General features: G+C 42.1%; 1 protein-coding gene and 2 pseudogenes across 1 annotated transcript; all 3 read left to right on the plus strand.

Moving 5' to 3' along the window:
• Positions 1–863: 863 nt before the first annotated feature.
• Positions 864–5,245, plus strand: LOC120291135 (annotated as a pseudogene).
• Positions 5,246–7,136: 1,891 nt separating this feature from the next.
• Positions 7,137–11,112, plus strand: LOC104419853 (heat shock 70 kDa protein, mitochondrial). Its single transcript, XM_039310387.1, is given in 15 exon segments — positions 7,137–7,341; positions 8,375–8,426; positions 8,429–8,450; positions 8,537–8,615; positions 8,738–9,249; positions 9,251–9,300; positions 9,388–9,523; positions 9,525–9,632; positions 9,634–9,692; positions 9,695–9,766; positions 9,769–9,815; positions 9,817–10,025; positions 10,195–10,283; positions 10,286–10,512; positions 10,514–11,112. Coding segments are annotated over 15 exon segments (2,046 nt in total). The 5' UTR covers positions 7,137–7,266; the 3' UTR covers positions 10,823–11,112.
• A 496-nt stretch (positions 11,113–11,608) lies between these two features.
• Positions 11,609–15,887, plus strand: LOC120291778 (annotated as a pseudogene).
• The last annotated feature ends 1,749 nt before the right edge of the window (positions 15,888–17,636 follow it).

A 17,636-nucleotide genomic window follows, 5' to 3' on the forward strand; every position in this document is an offset into this window, starting at 1 on the left:
CAACGCGGAATATAAGTACATACATATATGCGTATACAAAATAAATATATACACACATATATTGAATGGTGCTAGTCTGTATTTCAATATACTTGTTTAAAATAGGCCCAATAGATCCTTTTAGCCCCAAAGTTGTATTGGGCCTATCTGGTAAGTCTCTCCCATTAGCCCACTAAGATTGTGCTGTTGTTGGGCTAGTCTACTCGGACATGCCATTTTGGGTTTGGGTTAATAGGTCGAGCTTGAGAGGTTGGGTGGTGTTATGGAAATCGAGATTTGTTAATTTATCCGATTCATTGGATTGTTATATGTCATGATTACATATTAAGGTATCAACCCTTTGATCAATAACGGGCATTGACTTTAAGGGTCGACAAGGATTAATGATTATGACAAGGATGATGCCACTTTATTTTCGTTGACGTAAAAACCAAATTACAAGAAGTCAAAAACCACTTATAACACGCCCTCATTTGAGTAAGAGAGAAATAAAGGATTTTACATATCCAAACTATCATAGAAAATGATTTTTGCATAATTGTAAGATGAGATACAACAAAGTTCAAATCAAGATGCGAGAGATTTATTGAATTACGTAATGATTATCTCGACAATTTCACATCAAAATTCTATCTATAATATGGGGTATATATATATATATATATAAACTTTTCTAGCGAAGATTTTAAGTCAAAATCCTCATTCGAGCTTGCCTTTTGTGTAATATGACTGTCAACAATATTCGCAATCCAAAAATCTGATCTTTCTTGAAACGGCCTTAATTGGATGGGAGGATTTTAATTCAAGATATAAGGAGTGGTAAGGAGTGGTAATCGATCTTCTTACGTTACTTAATTCTTTTATCGACATCAAGAGGCTAAGGAGGTAGTTGGCAATTTGTGCCCACATAATATAATCTTTCTTCGAAAGGTAAATTCCTCGACATAGCAAAAACAGTCGAGATCCCTCCATCGGGCGTCAGCACGTCTCGAGCTCGTCAGATGTTATAGCAGAAAAAGAAGAAGAGAAATGTCTTTGCCTAGCCCAGCACGGACCAGACCAGACCGAACTGGAGAAGAAGCAAATGTTTATGAATTTTCCGTCAGACAGGGACGTGACAGGTAGCGGCGGTTCCTTATTGGGTCATATCCTCTGAAACGAACTCGCACGATATCGGTCCTCCACGAATCTTTCTCGATGACAATTGCATCGTCAACTTTTGCAGCATTTTCAAAAGCCCTTTTTTATAAACGGTCAACGGGCTTCCCCTCTGGGAACGGGTGGGAAGGATGTTTCTTCGAAACTTCCCAATGGTTGCGACGTTGTCTTCTGGGTTCTAGCTAAGCTCCCGGCTTTCATCTTGGGTTTCTCCGACAGCATTCTGTTTTCTTTTTTTGCTTTCCCCATTTCCCCCACCTCGTGGTTTGTATTGATCTTAATTCGGGTTTTGGGCTGTGGCGTGTGGCCAGAAAAGACTCGATCTTTAAGAAAAACCGAATAAGTTCTTCCCCTTTCGGGTGCGTTCTTTCTCTGTTTTGGGTTTGGAATCGGTTTCTGACGCTCGATGCGGGGTTCCTGGTGACATTTGACGCTGCCCATCTTGGAAAGGCCTCGGCTTTTTCTACGAGGTAAATGCAATTGTTGTCTTTCGTTCTCTGTTTTTACCATCCTTTTTCTCGTTCTGTTCTGCTTGGTCTATGAGCATTTTGGGTGCAAATTGAATGGGTTTCGAAAGGTTTCCGTGCTTTCCAGGGTTCGTTTCGGATTTGCTGAATTGCTTTTGGCCCGATTGCCGATCGTTTCTTGATTCTTTTCGAACGTTGACTCATGGGTTTGATCTGAAGTTTCGATTGTGCATGGCTTTCTGCAATTGAGGATCTGTTTCTCTTTCTTTCCATTTCCGTTCCATCGATATTGGGATCATGAAATGGTGTCTGATCTGCCATTTGCAATTTGCAGGATAATAGATTCTGCACTGATTTTAGGTGCGACGTTGCATGGTTGAACATTTTGATTGGTTATTTAGAGATTAGCTATCTTGGTAATGGACGTAGCAAGAGAGGAAACAATCAGTTTTAGGGATGCAGAAGAAATGGATCGAGAAACCTCTGCAGATACGCCTCTTAGAGAGACCACCACCCTCTATAGAACCCGTTATCCGGGGGCTGTGAGGCAAAGGGCCTATATATTTGATGGGCAGGGGAGGTTTTATAATAAGGAGTGGGATCTAGCTGAAGGAAGTGGCAATGAATTTTGTTGGTACCATGTGGAACTCCCGAAAGGAAACCAGAAGCTGTCGCAATCCGCGCAGTATCTCATTGATGTTCTTTGCCCACCTTTGAAGCTGCAAGACATTCTGTCGCTGGTGAGTAATGGACCATTTTGCGGACACGTTGATGGGGCGCTTGTTTTTAGGATTAACTCGCCTGGTCCACCATCTAGCGACTTTACATTCAGAATTGCTGCTAGGGTTACGGAGAACTCGGTTATTACTGTGTCTCTAGGTCGCGTGCCTCGTTTGGGGTTCTCAAGGATGGGTGAATCTCTTCTCTCGGAAATTCCTAGCATAGAAAATCCCTCTCTCACCAGAGATGAGCAGAAGGAAGGGAGTGGGATTGTGATAAAGGAGCATGTCCTCGAGTTCTTGTTAACAATGAATCACTCTGAGGAGGCTGATAACCCAGTGCCAAAATCTGTCTCGAATCTCCTTATTCACATTCTGGATACGCATGTGGATCAATTGCAAGACGTTGTAACCAAACTCGAGATAGACCTGGATTCAGTGGAGCTCGAATTGGATAAAGGTAAGTTAAGCTTAGAGATTAAAGTTTTTGTTGATGATTCACCTCTTGAATACAAGCTGCTTTCCTGGGTGCGTGAGGGTTCATTTTTTTCTTCCTATATCAAATAGTAGGCTTGATGGCAGCAGAGATTGCGTCATGTGCTACCACAAGTTTCTAATTGTCTTGCATCCTTAATTCATATAGCTTTGACAAATATCTCATAGTGGTATGCAGTATAGATCTGATAGCAATAAAATATTACAGTGAAATGTATCTCAGTCCCTGTGAGTATTAGGGACATTTGAGACATACTAACATGGACTTCAAAAGGCTGCAAAAATGTGAATTTAGTAGATGCATGCATGAAGTGAAGGTTTGCAGTTTGATGGGTGCTTTTCTCTAGCTGAATGCCTGAAGTTGTTTAATAACTTCAGTTTTATCTCACTGAAATCTAGTCGACAGATATGACGATTAATCTATGTGAACATCCTCTCGCATCTTTGCTATCGATAAAGTTTCTTAACTGAATCGATTCAATTTCGTGGTGCTGTGATCAAAATTTATGTGCATAGTTCTGTCCGTACAAACCACATTCTTTCCGAAGTTGTAAGATGCGATGCTCTGTTTATAAAAGATTCTCACATTTAAAGTGACTTCTAGTACTGCAGTAGCTCACTTCAATAACTGCATGTAAATGCTAACATCTTCTGCTGTCATGGGAAACCTTATGAAATGGATAATTAATAATTAATGAATGCAACATCTTAACAGCATGGAATTGTCTATACCTGTTCTGAGTGTTAAAGTTCGAGTTGCTGTGGTGGAATTGTCAAGAAAGCTAGATCAAGGCAGATGTGTGCCTCTACTCCTAGTTCGTCCACAATTTTTCCTGTTGGTCATGAACATTTTGATGTTGAGAGAAGACATAATTAGGGACCTCTTTTCAAGATGTTCTCTTTTAGATGATTTGCTGCTGTATTTTCAGTTCTGGAGCTAGTTTGTACTGTACAAAATTGGAATTTTCCACTTAATTTGAGAGACAGGATTCGATTTACTTGTTCACAGGTGGTTCTGCTTTGAAGAAACAAATGCTGGATAACAGGAGATTTCCAAAAATGCATCTTGATTTGCAGCGGCTCTTGCAGGTTCTTCCATCTTCCATTCAGTATGTATGTCTTAACATCTTGAAACCAGACAGGGATTTCCTATGTGAACTATTGTTTCTGGAAGTGGAAGGCCATTATCTAGTCACATGGAGCCAAGCCATTACTTTGTAATCATTTCTCAGAAATAAATTTCACAAATAAGAAAAGAACTGGAAATGAATATCAGGAAAGGTCATTGAAAGTCCAAATACAAACTTAAATGAAATTATCTCATATAGGACCAGTTAAAACTTAACCTGACAATCTTTTGGCTGGTAAGGAGAACATGATTCAGTTTTTGTGATTGGAATACATGAATTTGTGTAGGTGATCGCCCATGGTGAGCAGGTATTCCCCGTGTGAAAGAAAAATGTTCTTCGAAAGTGTGGTTTGCCAGCGAAGATATCGGCTCTCTTGAAGAGTTAATTGGACGTCTGAGAAGACTAAAGGAGAACGTGGGATTCATAGCAACCGCGTGACGGCTGTCCAAGCTGGTCTAGATAGCTGGCAGGTTGAGCAGATAAATAGGAAGCTATATTATCTATCATTCCTTTCCATAATATTCCTTCCCTATCAATCATCACCGGAGGTAAAAGCTCTATACTAGGATTCTGGTGTTAAGTTTGCTTTCATCATCTGAAGTATTTCGATCATTGACCTTAAGGAGGAGATTTTCACTTTTCTTTTTCTACCCCCTTTTTCTTACCACAGTTTTTGGCATGAACGTGGGAGGAGTTCCATGGACAGATCAAAGGAACCCAGCATTGAAGGACGGGTTCCGCAATGTGATGTTGCTTTGTGCGGGATTGCTATTTCTCGCTTCTCTCTGCTTCGCTTTCCTGCTTTGTATAAACGCTTGACCGAATGGCAGAGTAAGAGGGTGATGCAGAGAAGTTGGTCCTCAACAGGAAGTCGTTTCTCAAGAGAACCCACAGGCACGACGAAAGAGGAGGTTATTTGAGAATATGAAAGGAAGTTTCGAGCGGCGCTGCTATATATAAGGCGGTACATATCCTCTATACTTGGCAAGAGGTTTTCCTCTCTCTGTTTGTAATTGCCAGTTTTCATCATTTTCTGTTCTATCATTTCTCTCATCAGTTTTCCTGGGATGGATTCTCAAACATAGTACAAACAAAACGGAAAGTCCCTCCTTAGTTGCTCTCTACACCCTTTTAGCGAAGTTTTAGGTCTATTGAATCATTTCTTTAATTGAGTTTTTCCTCCCTTCTTGTAGGGAAACTTGACCTATTGGTTGAATCCTTGTTGACAGATTGTACAGTGTCTCCATTTCCCATAAATGTACCTCAATTTTTTTTTCCTGGTAAGGAAATTGTATTGCTGGGGCCATTGAAAACGTAAGAAAAAAAACGATTTGTGTCGATGTCATGTTTTCGCCAGATGCTCTTTTGACAAGGCAAAGCTGTTGTTTTTGATGAAGACGAGAACACGAGTATTGGGTTTGAAGAGAAACTTCGCTTGCTCATTGCATAGTTTTAGAGCTAAGTCGGGCAACTTTCCAGAAATTGAACTTGAGATTGGTGCTAATAGACCGTAGTTGTCATTCTTGTACAGATTTTTAACTAATCTTATTCTTACCTAATCTCTTATTCATAATGACCCTGTTGAATGTATGGAGTGAATTCTTCACATTCATCACTTGGAAGCATGGATATATAAAATCCTGTTTCTCTCAAAAGGGATTTTTGCCCGCAAAGCGAAAATCTTTCGCCAAAAAGAATTGATTTTTTGGTTTGGTTTATGAAATGGGTTCCTCGTTGATTATGTTGATTATGGACAGGAAATTGCTTGGTGTTAAAGTGAAGCGTCGAAAGTAAAAAGTACCGGAAATGGTAATTGATCGCCCATAAGCTTTGTCGCCAATCGTCTTTTGTCGATGACCATGTCATGTAATAGTTGAGTTTCCCGTGTCCTCCGAGTCATCATATTAACCGATCTCTCAATCAACCGATCAAACCTCACCATTTGTTGATTATATGGTTCGGCTTAAAATACTCTTGGGAAAATGCAAATATCTTTGAAGTAAATGAGTTTTTTCGAAATGTTATACTGTTTGATAAATTGTAATCTCAAATAGCATTGAAATGTAACTTTGGCGTAAAAATACCATTTGGCGGGTAACCGATATCAGAATGGACTTTTACTTCCAACTACTCTGGAGGCACAAAGGCTAGATCTCGGCCTCAGATCGCGATTATGCCCCGAGATCGCGCGAACCCAGGCGGCGGCACCTAAGGTTCCCACGACCTAGGCGACGCCACTTGGGTCACGGGTTGCGTTGCCCCTAGGTGGTGGTCACTGGGGACACGCGACCCTCAAGCGACGATGTCAGCTGTTGGAGAAGCCTAATGGGTGGGGAAGAAGATGGCTAGGAAGAAGAAGATGAAAGGGGAAGAAAAATGAACAAAGTGACACGGTGAAATTTTGCATTTTCCAAATGCTCCAAAATAGCCCCTCTTCAACATTTAGCTTTCAACATTTGGAATGCTTATATTTAGCAAATGAGATTTCAAAAACATTTGCCAAACACAAAAAAAAAAAAAAAAAAAATTCAAGAGGCTTTCAGGGCTCAAACCCTTGGGAAAGTCGAACCAAATGGGGTGGGAGTTGGTTTACTTATTTGTGTAATAAGGATCAATTTGTAGACATTTTCATATAGAGTCGGGCCTATTATTTTAACTCTTGTTAAAAGTGATGTATTTTATCAAATTAATTTATCCTTATTTAATCTGGCCGAGGATGTTGTCACATCTATAAAGTTATCTCTTGTGTTCTTTAATAAATTGTCCCCAAATTGATTGATTAGATAAACATGACGTTGGCCCAGAAGGCTTAGAAGAAAAAAAAAGGAAAATTTTACTTGTTGGCCAAGACAGGAAAAAAAAAAAAGGAAAAAGAAGAAGCCGATTTTCGCCACTGACCGGCCGAAACAGCGTCGTGGAGGCCAAAACGATCACGCAAATTCGCCCCCACCCCCAAAACGACCCCGCGCCGCCGTCGTCCAATCAGGGCCGTCGCGGGGCCGCATCGGTCCGAGAATCGATCGGGGCCGTCGGATGCGCGTAACTCCTAGATCAGAGTCGAGATGAACGGCGACGCGCGGGCGAGCGTGCGCGCACAGGATGCGTCGTCTAGAACCTTCCGCTCGATCCCCATTTCTCGCCAGTCGCCACCCGTCGGGCTCGCGAATAAAGGGCCGCTGCAGTTCCTCCTTCCTCCTTCCGCCATTAAACCCTAAACCCTAGCCGAGGAACCAGCTCCCCCTCCTCTTCTTCCGTCACTTCGGCTTTCTAGAGAGAGAGAGAGAGAGAGAGGGAGGGATGGCTACGGCAACTCTTCTTCGCTCCGTGCGGCGTCGCGACGTCGCTTCCGCTCCTTTCTCCGCCTACAGATCCGTAAGTCTCTCTGCTCTTCCTTTTTCTTTTTGTCAATTTCGTGCGCTTGAATTCGATTTCGGATGGGGAGTTGTTGAGCTGAGATCGAAAGCGTCTGCATTTCTGCCTTGTTTTTTTTTCTTTCCTTCACTGTCGAGGTGACTAATCAGTCCGAGGCTTTCTGGGAATGGATTTTCGTTTCTTCGTTTGCTATTTCTGTTTTTCATTCATTCATTCTTCTTCTTCTTCATCGTTGCTGCTTGAGCGTCTGGGGATGGTTCTTTGATCTTGCTGTGGTTATATCTCTGCGTCAGCTCTTTCTTTTTTTGTTGTTCTTTTTTACTTTCTGTTTTCCTGATGGAGATGCATGGAGATTTTCGTGGGATGATCTTTGTCTATGGCTTTTTTTCATCTGTGAATTCGGTAACAATTTTGAGTTAAAGATGATGGTTTTATCACGCTTACGATTGATTGCATGCATAAATCCTTATGTGCCTGCACACCACCACACGGATGATATCAAGGAGCTTTCAGCTAATGTCCGTGCTTCATGAGAGTAGGATTAAGCATTTCGTTTCTCCGTTCTCCATATCCTCTCCGTTTTTTGGGCAGAAGAACTCAAGCCCTATTTTTGTTGAAAGTTGTTGTTTTTATGTTTGTCCATTGGTCGAATGGCTTGTCTCGAATTAGTCTGGTTGTGATTTCCTCGTCTTAGATTGATTAGAAATCTTTGAATGGTACATGTTTCCTGTTTTTACAATCCTTGATGCATTTATCTATGGTAATCTTGCTGGGCTAGAAACTGGACAATCATGTCATCATTAAAGACATTCCATTGTGCATGGGACTGTGAGGCCAAGTTGCACTCCAGTGATCTTCCATCCAAATCATGAACGGAAAATGAGTGGAATATGCATTTGTTCGTTGTAGCATGCTCTTTCTACCTTGTGTCTTGGGTGGTCCTGGTCTGGCATGGCGAGTCTTATATGTGCATGACTTGGAGGATTCTTCAACAATATTTATGATAATCACTCATGGCATCTCTTTTTTTCAGTTGGTTGGCCATGCCAAATCATCATGGACCGGCTGCCATACGGGTCAGAATTGGCAAGTTTGTGCAGAGCATTCAGGTATAGAATAGATACATTGCTGTGTAACATTTGAGCTGTGAAGCGAGTAAGAAATCGACTCATCCTGTTTTCCGCCCATTCTACAGTTCAAAGCCAGCAGGGAGCGATGTCATTGGCATTGACTTGGGTACAACCAACTCATGTGTTGCAGTCATGGAGGGAAAGGTAAGAGCCAGAAGTACTGAGGATGAAAATTAGCTTGCTGTTTATAAATTATGATCTTTCTTCATTTCTGGATATCTTAGTTCGATGTTCAGACTATTAAAAATTGTTTTGCCCTCCTACAGAATCCCAAGGTGATTGAAAATGCTGAAGGTGCAAGGACCACACCATCAGTAGTTGCTTTCAACCAGAAAGCAGAGTTGCTCGTAGGAACTCCAGCCAAACGTCAAGCTGTCACGAATCCAGCAAACACTGTTTTCGGTACCAAAAGGTTGATTGGAAGGCGTTTTGATGATGCCCAGACCCAGAAAGAAATGAAGATGGTTCCGTTCAAGATAGTGAAGGCCCCCAATGGAGATGCGTGGGTTGAAGCAAATGGACAACAGTATTCCCCAAGTCAGATTGGTGCTTTTGTTCTAACAAAGATGAAAGAAACAGCTGAGGCTTATTTGGGGAAGACAGTGTCGAAAGCTGTTATCACAGTTCCAGCTTACTTCAATGATGCCCAGAGACAGGCAACCAAAGATGCTGGCAGAATTTCAGGCCTCGACGTGCAGAGAATTATAAATGAGCCAACTGCAGCTGCACTATCTTATGGAATGAACAACAAGGAGGGGCTCATAGCTGTTTTCGATCTTGGGGTGGAACCTTGATGTTTCCATTTTGGAGATATCCAACGGAGTTTTTGGAGGCACGTGTGGTTTTGACACGGTTTATACTTTTCATTTGCATTTATAAGCCAGGGGTTTGTGGTGAAACTTTCATGCTTTTTTGTAGGTGAAAGCTACAAATGGTGACACTTTCTTGGGTGGAGAAGATTTTGACAATGCATTGCTGGACTTCTTGGTTAGCGAGTTCAAGAGAACTGAAAGCATAGATCTTGCCAAGGATAGACTGGCCTTGCAAAGGCTCCGAGGCTGCAGAGAAAGCTAAAATTGAGCTTTCATCAACGTCGCAGACTGAAATTAACTTGCCATTCATCACAGCTGATGCTTCTGGGGCTAAGCATTTGAATATTACTCACTAGATCGAAGTTTGAGAGTTTGGTGAACCACCTGATTGAAAGAACTAGGAACCCATGCAAAATTGTTTGAAGGATGCTGGCATATCCACCAAAGAGGTCGATGAAGTTCTTCTAGTTGGTGGAATGACTCGGTACCTAAAGTACAAGAGATTGTTTCTGAAATATTTGGAAAGAGCCCAAGCAAAGGGGGTTAATCCGGATGAAGCTGTTGCCTTAGGAGCAGCAATTCAAGGCGGTATTCTTCAAGGTGATGTTAAAGAGTTGCTTCTTCTAGATGTGACTCCTTTGTCTCTTGGTATTGAGACATTGGGTGGTATCTTCACTAGACTCATAAACAGGAATACAACTATTCCCACCAAAAAGAGTCAGGTGAGATTCCAAAGAATCAGGTTACATGCATATAGTTGGGAGTGCCTTGAGTTGCAATATTTTCTCTTTTAGGCACTTTGAGAAGAAGAATGCTTGGGGCTTTGTTTACTATGAAGGGTTTCAATTGACATATTCTCTCTAAAGTGTAATAAATAGTGTATTGAAGTTTTGTCTTTTCTGTTCTTGCAGGTCTTCCACAGCAGCAGACAACCAGACGCAAGTTGGTATCAAGGTCCTTCAAGGTGAACGTGAAATGGCAACAGACAACAAGCTTCTTGGGAATTTGAGCTCATGGGCATTCCACCTGCTCCTAGAGGCATGCCTCAGATTGAAGTCACATTTGATATTGATGCCAACGGTATCGTGACTGTTTCTGCCAAAGACAAAACCACTGGGAAAGAACAACAAATCACCATCCGTTCATCCGGTGGTCTGTCAGAAGATGAGATTGAGAAGATGGTTAGGGAAGCAGAGTTGCATGCCCAGCGTGATCAGGAGAGAAAAAGCTCTGATAGACATCAGGAACAGTGCGGATACTACCATCTACAGCATAGAAAAGAGCTTGAATGAGTACAGGGAGAAAATCCCTGCCGAAGTTGCGAAGGAGATTGAGGATGCGGTTGCAGATTTGAGGAAAGCCATCGAAGGTGATAACATTGACGAGATCAAGTCGAAGCTCGATGCTGCCAACAAGGCCGTTTCTAAGATTGGACAGCACATGACCGGTGGTGGTTCAGATGGTGGATCAGCAGCCGGAGGTGCTCAGGGTGGCGAGCAGGCTCCTCCTGAGGCCGAATATGAGGAGGTCAAGAAGTAAAATCTCTTGTTTTTTGGGACTTAATCTCCTTCTCCTTTTAAGGAAGTGATTTTCTATTGAGGTATTGTATTTAAATGTTGGAGGAAAAAGCTTAGAAATTTTGGACCGGTGACATTGGAAATAACCACCACATCCGCACTTCATTGTTCTGCAGAAAGTGAAAGTCATTAAATTCTCATTACCTGTTGTATTTGCTTAATTTGGTAAACTCTTCTTTGCGTGTGTAGAGCAGAGGGTTTTGGTGGCCTTTTAGCCTTTACATGTTCAAGCTACTGAGCAAACTTTCGGTGTCTAGGCTTTCATGGTCGATGATCTTTTCGTTCCGAGGCTAGTGGGGTGAAAGAGGAATTCCTTGTCTGCCACTGGCTGTTCAATCCTGTTGTTTGCACCGATTGTGAGGGATCTTTGATTCAGACAATAGTACCTGCTTCTGCAGCAGTTTATTTTGGCCGCATGGGCAAGTGCCCTTCGGTACAGGTTCTATTTGAAGTTGGTTTGCATCTCGTGTGTTGCCTAGGATTGGAGTTCTTATTAGCCTAGGACGGTAAATTTTCCATATAAAAGTTACTCTTTAAATTAAAGTACGCTATTTGTTCAAAAAAAAAAAAAAAAAAAAAAAAAAATTAAAGTACGCTATTCGTTGGAGGAATTTACGTAAGAGACCACTCCCTCTCTCTCCCACTCTCAGCCAACGAGTGCTGGGAGCTTGCAACTAGCTGACAGTGAGTGTAGCGGGCTGCGCCGGTGGGTGTGGGGTTTGGCGGCTCGGTGTGGCTGCGTTGCCCAATGGAGGCCGCGGTTCAGGTCGTGCGAGGCGAAGAGGCAAAATTTGCGAAGAGGGAAAATACTGAAGAAAGGGAGAGAGGGAAAACAATGTGAGGACGGTTGAATCGGGCTGTCTAATTAGTCAGCTGCTTAACAGCTGATGCGTCCAACCCCAAATCTAAGATGGCTAAATTTGCCTAAAATTAGAATCTCAATCCTCTTTATTGCTTTTTTAGAATGAAATGGGTGGTCATCCGATCATTCTTCAAGGAGGAGGTACTAATTTGCGTACGAATTTGAAGGCATTGGGGATGTGAAAAGGGAGCAGTTCTCTCATACTTGCTGGGCAAGAAGTGGCAGACACCTTGCTTAGAAACTTTGGATCTTTTTTTTTTCCCTTGTGTGACGAGATTGGCATTCTCTGCTAATCACGGCTCTTGATAAGGAGTCCAAAAGGGTTAACATTGTCATGTTAACTTTGTGCATATTACTCCATCTAAAGGATTGGTAAAGATTTAGGCTAATGTGATGTATATATCAATTCACTTATTTGAATGGACTCGTAATTTCTGCTAATTCATCATGAATTTTTTTAAGTTAGGTGTCGTTAAGCTCTAATCTAATATAATTTAAATGTTTCTTAGCTCCAATTTAATTTACACATTGGAAAATATGAATATTCTTGTATATCGGCAAAATATATATGTGGAAGCGTACTATCCAAGAAAGAAAGATCTCATCAGCCGGTCGAGAAGACGTGTCATCATGTCTTTGGTTTTCAGACACATTCCTGGTATGAGTCTGACCAAAAAATAAAATAAAATCCAGGTGTGGCCTAGAATTGTAGGATGGACTGGACTGGACGGCTCGAATAACGGGCCGGACTCTCAGTAACTAAGTCAGCCCACTCCCGATCCAGAAGTCATGGACCGGTAGTGGATCCGAAATCCTTTCGGACTCAAATGATCCATCCACGTGCCCCGCCTCCCTCCCAAGAATTTGCAGCCTCTTCCTTCAAAAATTCAATGGTCCCCTAAAACCCTAAAATCAAAACTCTCAAGAACCTTCAAAGAGGAAAACTCAGCACCAGCTCCAACGAAAGCTTCCTTCTTCTCTCTCCTCCTTCTTCTTCGCAGATTGTTGATCTCCGATGGGTACCAAGCGGAGCTCGAGCGGTGCCGAGGAGGCAGTAATCGATCGGGCGGAGGACGCCAATGGCAACGCCGCCGCCGCCGCCACCGCCGAACCGTCGAAGACGAAGAAGAAGAAGCTCAAGGAGCGGTGATTCGCCTGCCCCCGCCGCCGCATTGCCGAGCTCGGTGAAGCCCATGGAGAGGAGGAAGAACAGGAAGGCGCTCGACAAGGAGCGGCGCCGCGCCGTCCCGGATGACGGGGAGCCGAGGCCCAAGCAAGTGGTGGCTGCGGAGAAAAAGAGGTGGCGAAGAAGAAGGTGGTGGCGGTGGCGCCGCCGCGGCGGTTTCTACGAGCGGCAATCCGTTGCCTGAGTTTCACATTAGCGTTTTCGGGGACTTGGCGTCCGCCGACGCTTCGGTTCGGGAGGCGGGGTGGAGACGCTGGTGACGGAGCTGCGGGCGGTTCAGAAGGCGTACGATAGGCTCGAGGAGAAGGAGCTGGTTGATGTTGGGGCGAAGTTGGAAGCTGAAAAGGATGATGGATTGAAGGAGTGCGCGCCTTCAGTGAAATATGCCGATGCGGAGGCTCATTCGTGGAGTTTCTTCGTCGAGAGAGGTTGGAGTTAATGAATTTTGAACTTTTTATCGAGTAGTCGCTCATGTATCAATCCACAGAATGCCCTTTTTTTTTTGTATCTTAACTACTCTGTCTGTTTGAATAGGTATGCTTTGTTCGAAATTAGAATTCTTGAGTGACTACTTGAAATCTATGAATGGAGTTTCTCAGCCTGTCTTTTGTTTCCAAAGCGATGCAGCGCATGTTTAAATCTGAATTCTGGGTAGATGCCCTGTGACGTTTGGCGACTCTTTTTCAATAGTTGAACTTCAAAACATACCTTTAGCTGTGTAGCTCCATTTCTTCCTGTCATACCTTTCAGACAGTGGACGATTTGATGTGTTTTTTTTTTTTAAACCTTTTTCTCCTTTTTCTTATTGCATATACTTCGGTAAGATAGGACTTTTCCCTCTTTTATTTAGGCTTCATATTGCTGATAGCCGTTTCTCTTGAATCCATATTAGTCTGGCTGTCAATTGATGAAATCAATCTGAGGACATACTTCTTTTGGGGCACAATAAACAAACTTTTTTTTTCCACAATATTATTTGTCAGTCCGATGTTTTGACGACTATAATACTGATTATTATCCCTCACATGATTTTGGTGTGTTAATGCAGTGCGCAAGACAGGGTTTTTCCTTGGGTTTGACTCTCTTAGTCAGTACTGTTCCTACCATTCGGGTGGAATCCTTGTTGAAACTTTCTGTTGACTTATTAGAAGTTTCTTCGTCGATGAAGGGTCAGGTAGCACTTTGTCCTTTTTATTCTTTTTGATGGATTCAATGTTCCTTCCATTAAAACGTAACATCCTTCATTCACACTGCAGGAAGTGAGGGATTGCCTTTTAGGCCGTTTATTTGCTTATGGGGCCCTAGCTCGTTCTGGAAGACTAGTCAAGGAGTGGCTTTCTGATAAAAGTACTCCATATATCAGAGAATTCACTGGTCTTCTTATTTCCCTTTCAGCCAAAAAGAGGTATCTGCAAGAACCATCGGTCAGTGTTCTTCTGGACTTGTTTGAAAAGGTAATTTAAGCTAATGAGTTACTCAAGATTCTTATAGCTTATAGATTTTTTGGAACCATTTCTTCTTACACTATTGATGAATTGTTGTCAATCTAAACATCACTGTGTAAAGCAAACTGATGTCAATCAGCGCTTTCTGAAGAATCGTGTATCTATCGTTGGTAATGAATGTCTGCACTGGCATGTGTATGTGCTTGTGTACCCTGGCATTCTCAGATCTTTTATATTACTGAATTCCCCTTGGTTAGGTGTACTAGGCAACTAACTACTTTGGAACTGTAGTCACTTTACATTACATGATACTAAGTTTGGCATCTTGGGCTTGGCAGGTTGCAAGTGGATAAAATATTTAGAGAGCTGGATAAAGTTCTTTTGCTGTTGATTGTTTCCATTATCTTGTTGAATATGATAATATCATATATGATAGATAGCTAGGGAATGCTTCTTCTTCTTCTTCTTCTTCTTCTTCTTCTTCTTCTTTTTCTTTTCTTTTTTCTGAAGAGGGAGAGAGGGGGGTTAGGAATAGGCCTTGGCTTTTGGACTGTTTTCATCTTCACTTGTTACTTTGCTGACAGACCTTGTCCCATTGGACCCCTTCCTAATCACTGGGCATTTGCTAAAACTTTCTATGCATTTTTTTTCTATGCATCAAAGAAAGGCCCCTGAGCCTATGCAGCTTCAGGGTTATTAGTATGTTTTCTTGCTTGGGGTAATTCTTTTGATCTGTTCTCTTTGTGGGAGTGGACAAGAAACCATGTGTGCTGGATGGAGGGTTTTATTCAGTCGAGGAGTGAAAACAAGGTGTCACACATGGCTCATGTATTTCTTAGTGATTTTGGATTAATTTCCTCGAGGTAGAAATGGAATGTGTTGCCCGTAGCCTCACCTATTTTCTCTCTCATGTTTTAATTGCCTAACTGTTGTCAAACAGTTACCTTCTGAGGCCGTGATCAGTCATGTTGTTGGAGCTCCAGGCATTCATGAATGGTTTGCAGGGGCCACTGAAAGTGGAAATCCTGATGCATTGCTTCTAGCGCTGAAAATTCGTGAAAGAATTTCTGGTGATGACCCAGTATATGGAAAACTTCTGCCAAATCCATTTAGTGCCAGCAAATTTTTTACTTCAGAACATTTGTCTTATCTAAGTAATTGCTTCAAGGTAATTTTCAGATGCATAATTTGTCCTTAGAAAATGTACAGGATAATTCAAATCATCATTGATCCTTTAGGTTCTTTCCGTGTCTTTAATCTTGCAGGAATCTACATTTTGCCAACCGTGTTCATAGTGTGGGCCTGTGCTGGTGAAACTTCTTTTGCCTGACCCGTGTTGCAGGGGGATGAAGATGCGGCAGCTTTCTCAGGCCTTTAAAGAAGCAGAAAAGGGCCGCAAGTCCAGTTTGCTTGATGAAGACACTGCAAAGAACCTGCAGTGCTTTATTGAAGTTGTGATCAAGGATCCCTTATGTTGTCATCACATGATCGTAAACACTTGGCATTTGATGTCCTCCTCCTCCTCTTGAATTAAACAAAATTAGGTACCAAAAAACAATTTGCTTAATTAGTATAATCAAGCCATCGACTCTAACTCTTTGGTTATGTAGGAAGTGATGTATATTTCCATGCCTTACTTAGTTTCTAACCGACCCCGACAAGTTAGTGGCGACTCCTCCCTTTCAGAAAATTTTCACACCATCAATTTGAATACTCGATGTTGTGCAAGGTGTGGGTTTGAGAAAGCCCGTATCTAGATCATGAGCCGTGGACCCATCCTTTAGATAATACCTTTAAACTTGTTCCCTCTGTATTGAGGGATAGGTTGCAACACTATGTCAAAATGTGGAAAGTGGCGAATAAACACTTGGGTCGTGCTTTTTGCACTCTTTTGTACTCTCGCTACAGTTAAAACACTCCCTATCACAATGTTTTGACAAAGCTTTTGTGAGTCTCATTATTTTAAAGCGTTCTTCGGTTGCTTTTCTTATTTCTCTTTTCTTGTTGTGCCACTCTCTTCTTCTCATTTATTTCTCTCTATTCTTTGTCATTCTAAAACACCCCCTCTCATGCCAATAGGACAAGCTTTTGATACCCCGATGTCTGTCATCGACACAAGCAACTCAAGAAGTTGAAGCCCACATTTTGTGTCAAATGAATAGAGCATCAGGTTGCAATCGTACTAAGGTCTTCCCCAGAAAAACAAAAATTCTTATATAGGAGGGTATAAATCGAAGCACTGTTGATGTCAATAATACCGCAGGTTCAAGTACTGCTTGTGCATTATGAGCATCGAAATAGATGAGGATACTTAAAATAAGGGATATCGCTAAGCTTGAAGCTGAACTGCGGATGGAGAGAGAGACTTGTTATTTTTCACCCGGAAATGCGCCGATTTGATTTGTAAGCTCAAAAGCACGGTGTGATGACATTGGGAGTAGGGGAATAGGTGAATGTCCGGGACTCCAAAAAAATGAATCTGGTCCCAACGAGCTTTCTAGGCCACAAAATTAGGCCAACTACTAATCCAGTCTCCCAAATCAACACCACCCCGGACTCTGCAATGCAAGTCTCATAGGCCTGAATCTAACATCGTTTAAAATCTTGAACTTCCCTCTTCATGCAAAAGAATATCCATAACCTACAGTATCTGTTTTGACTCTTGCATAATCATCTATAAGATGTCATCTTTTAGATCACATATGACTCCATCATCCAATCACATCAGAACTAAAAAAGCTATTTGAACTTTGTCGTGACTTCAAATGATAAAGCTAGCGGAGTAATCATCTAAATTAATAAAACCATCACCACAATTTCCTAATTAACTCAATGCTAGAGTTACGACATGTTCTAACCTTGCTTATTTCTAGATTAGGGTACTGTTGCTGTGATATATATGATGAATTTAGACACGGGGATCCAGTTGTGGAGTGGTGCAACCTAATTTGGAGTAATGGTATTAACAAATACAATTTTATTGGCTAGCTAGTTTGCAAAGATGAACTACTAATAGTAGAGATCATAGTGTCATGGGCCTAAAGAGAGTCGACCCGCGAGGTTCCCCAGAGTCGACCCCAACTCGCCCATGGACCTCCTGCTCTCACTCGGATTTCCACCAAGTCTTCTCCTCGAAGGTTCCAAGGGCGGACGAAACCGTCATTGAGCCACATTCTAGATTTCTGTTCTGTTATTTATGTCGGTAGACGGTAGTTGACATTATGTCGGTAGTTGAGGCGGTGCGATCTCGCCCGCTAGATGAAAAGTAGATCAACGGATGTAA

The sequence above is a fragment of the Eucalyptus grandis genome, chromosome 3, assembly GCF_016545825.1.
Source record: "Eucalyptus grandis isolate ANBG69807.140 chromosome 3, ASM1654582v1, whole genome shotgun sequence".
NCBI classification, from domain to species: Eukaryota; Viridiplantae; Streptophyta; class Magnoliopsida; order Myrtales; family Myrtaceae; genus Eucalyptus; species Eucalyptus grandis.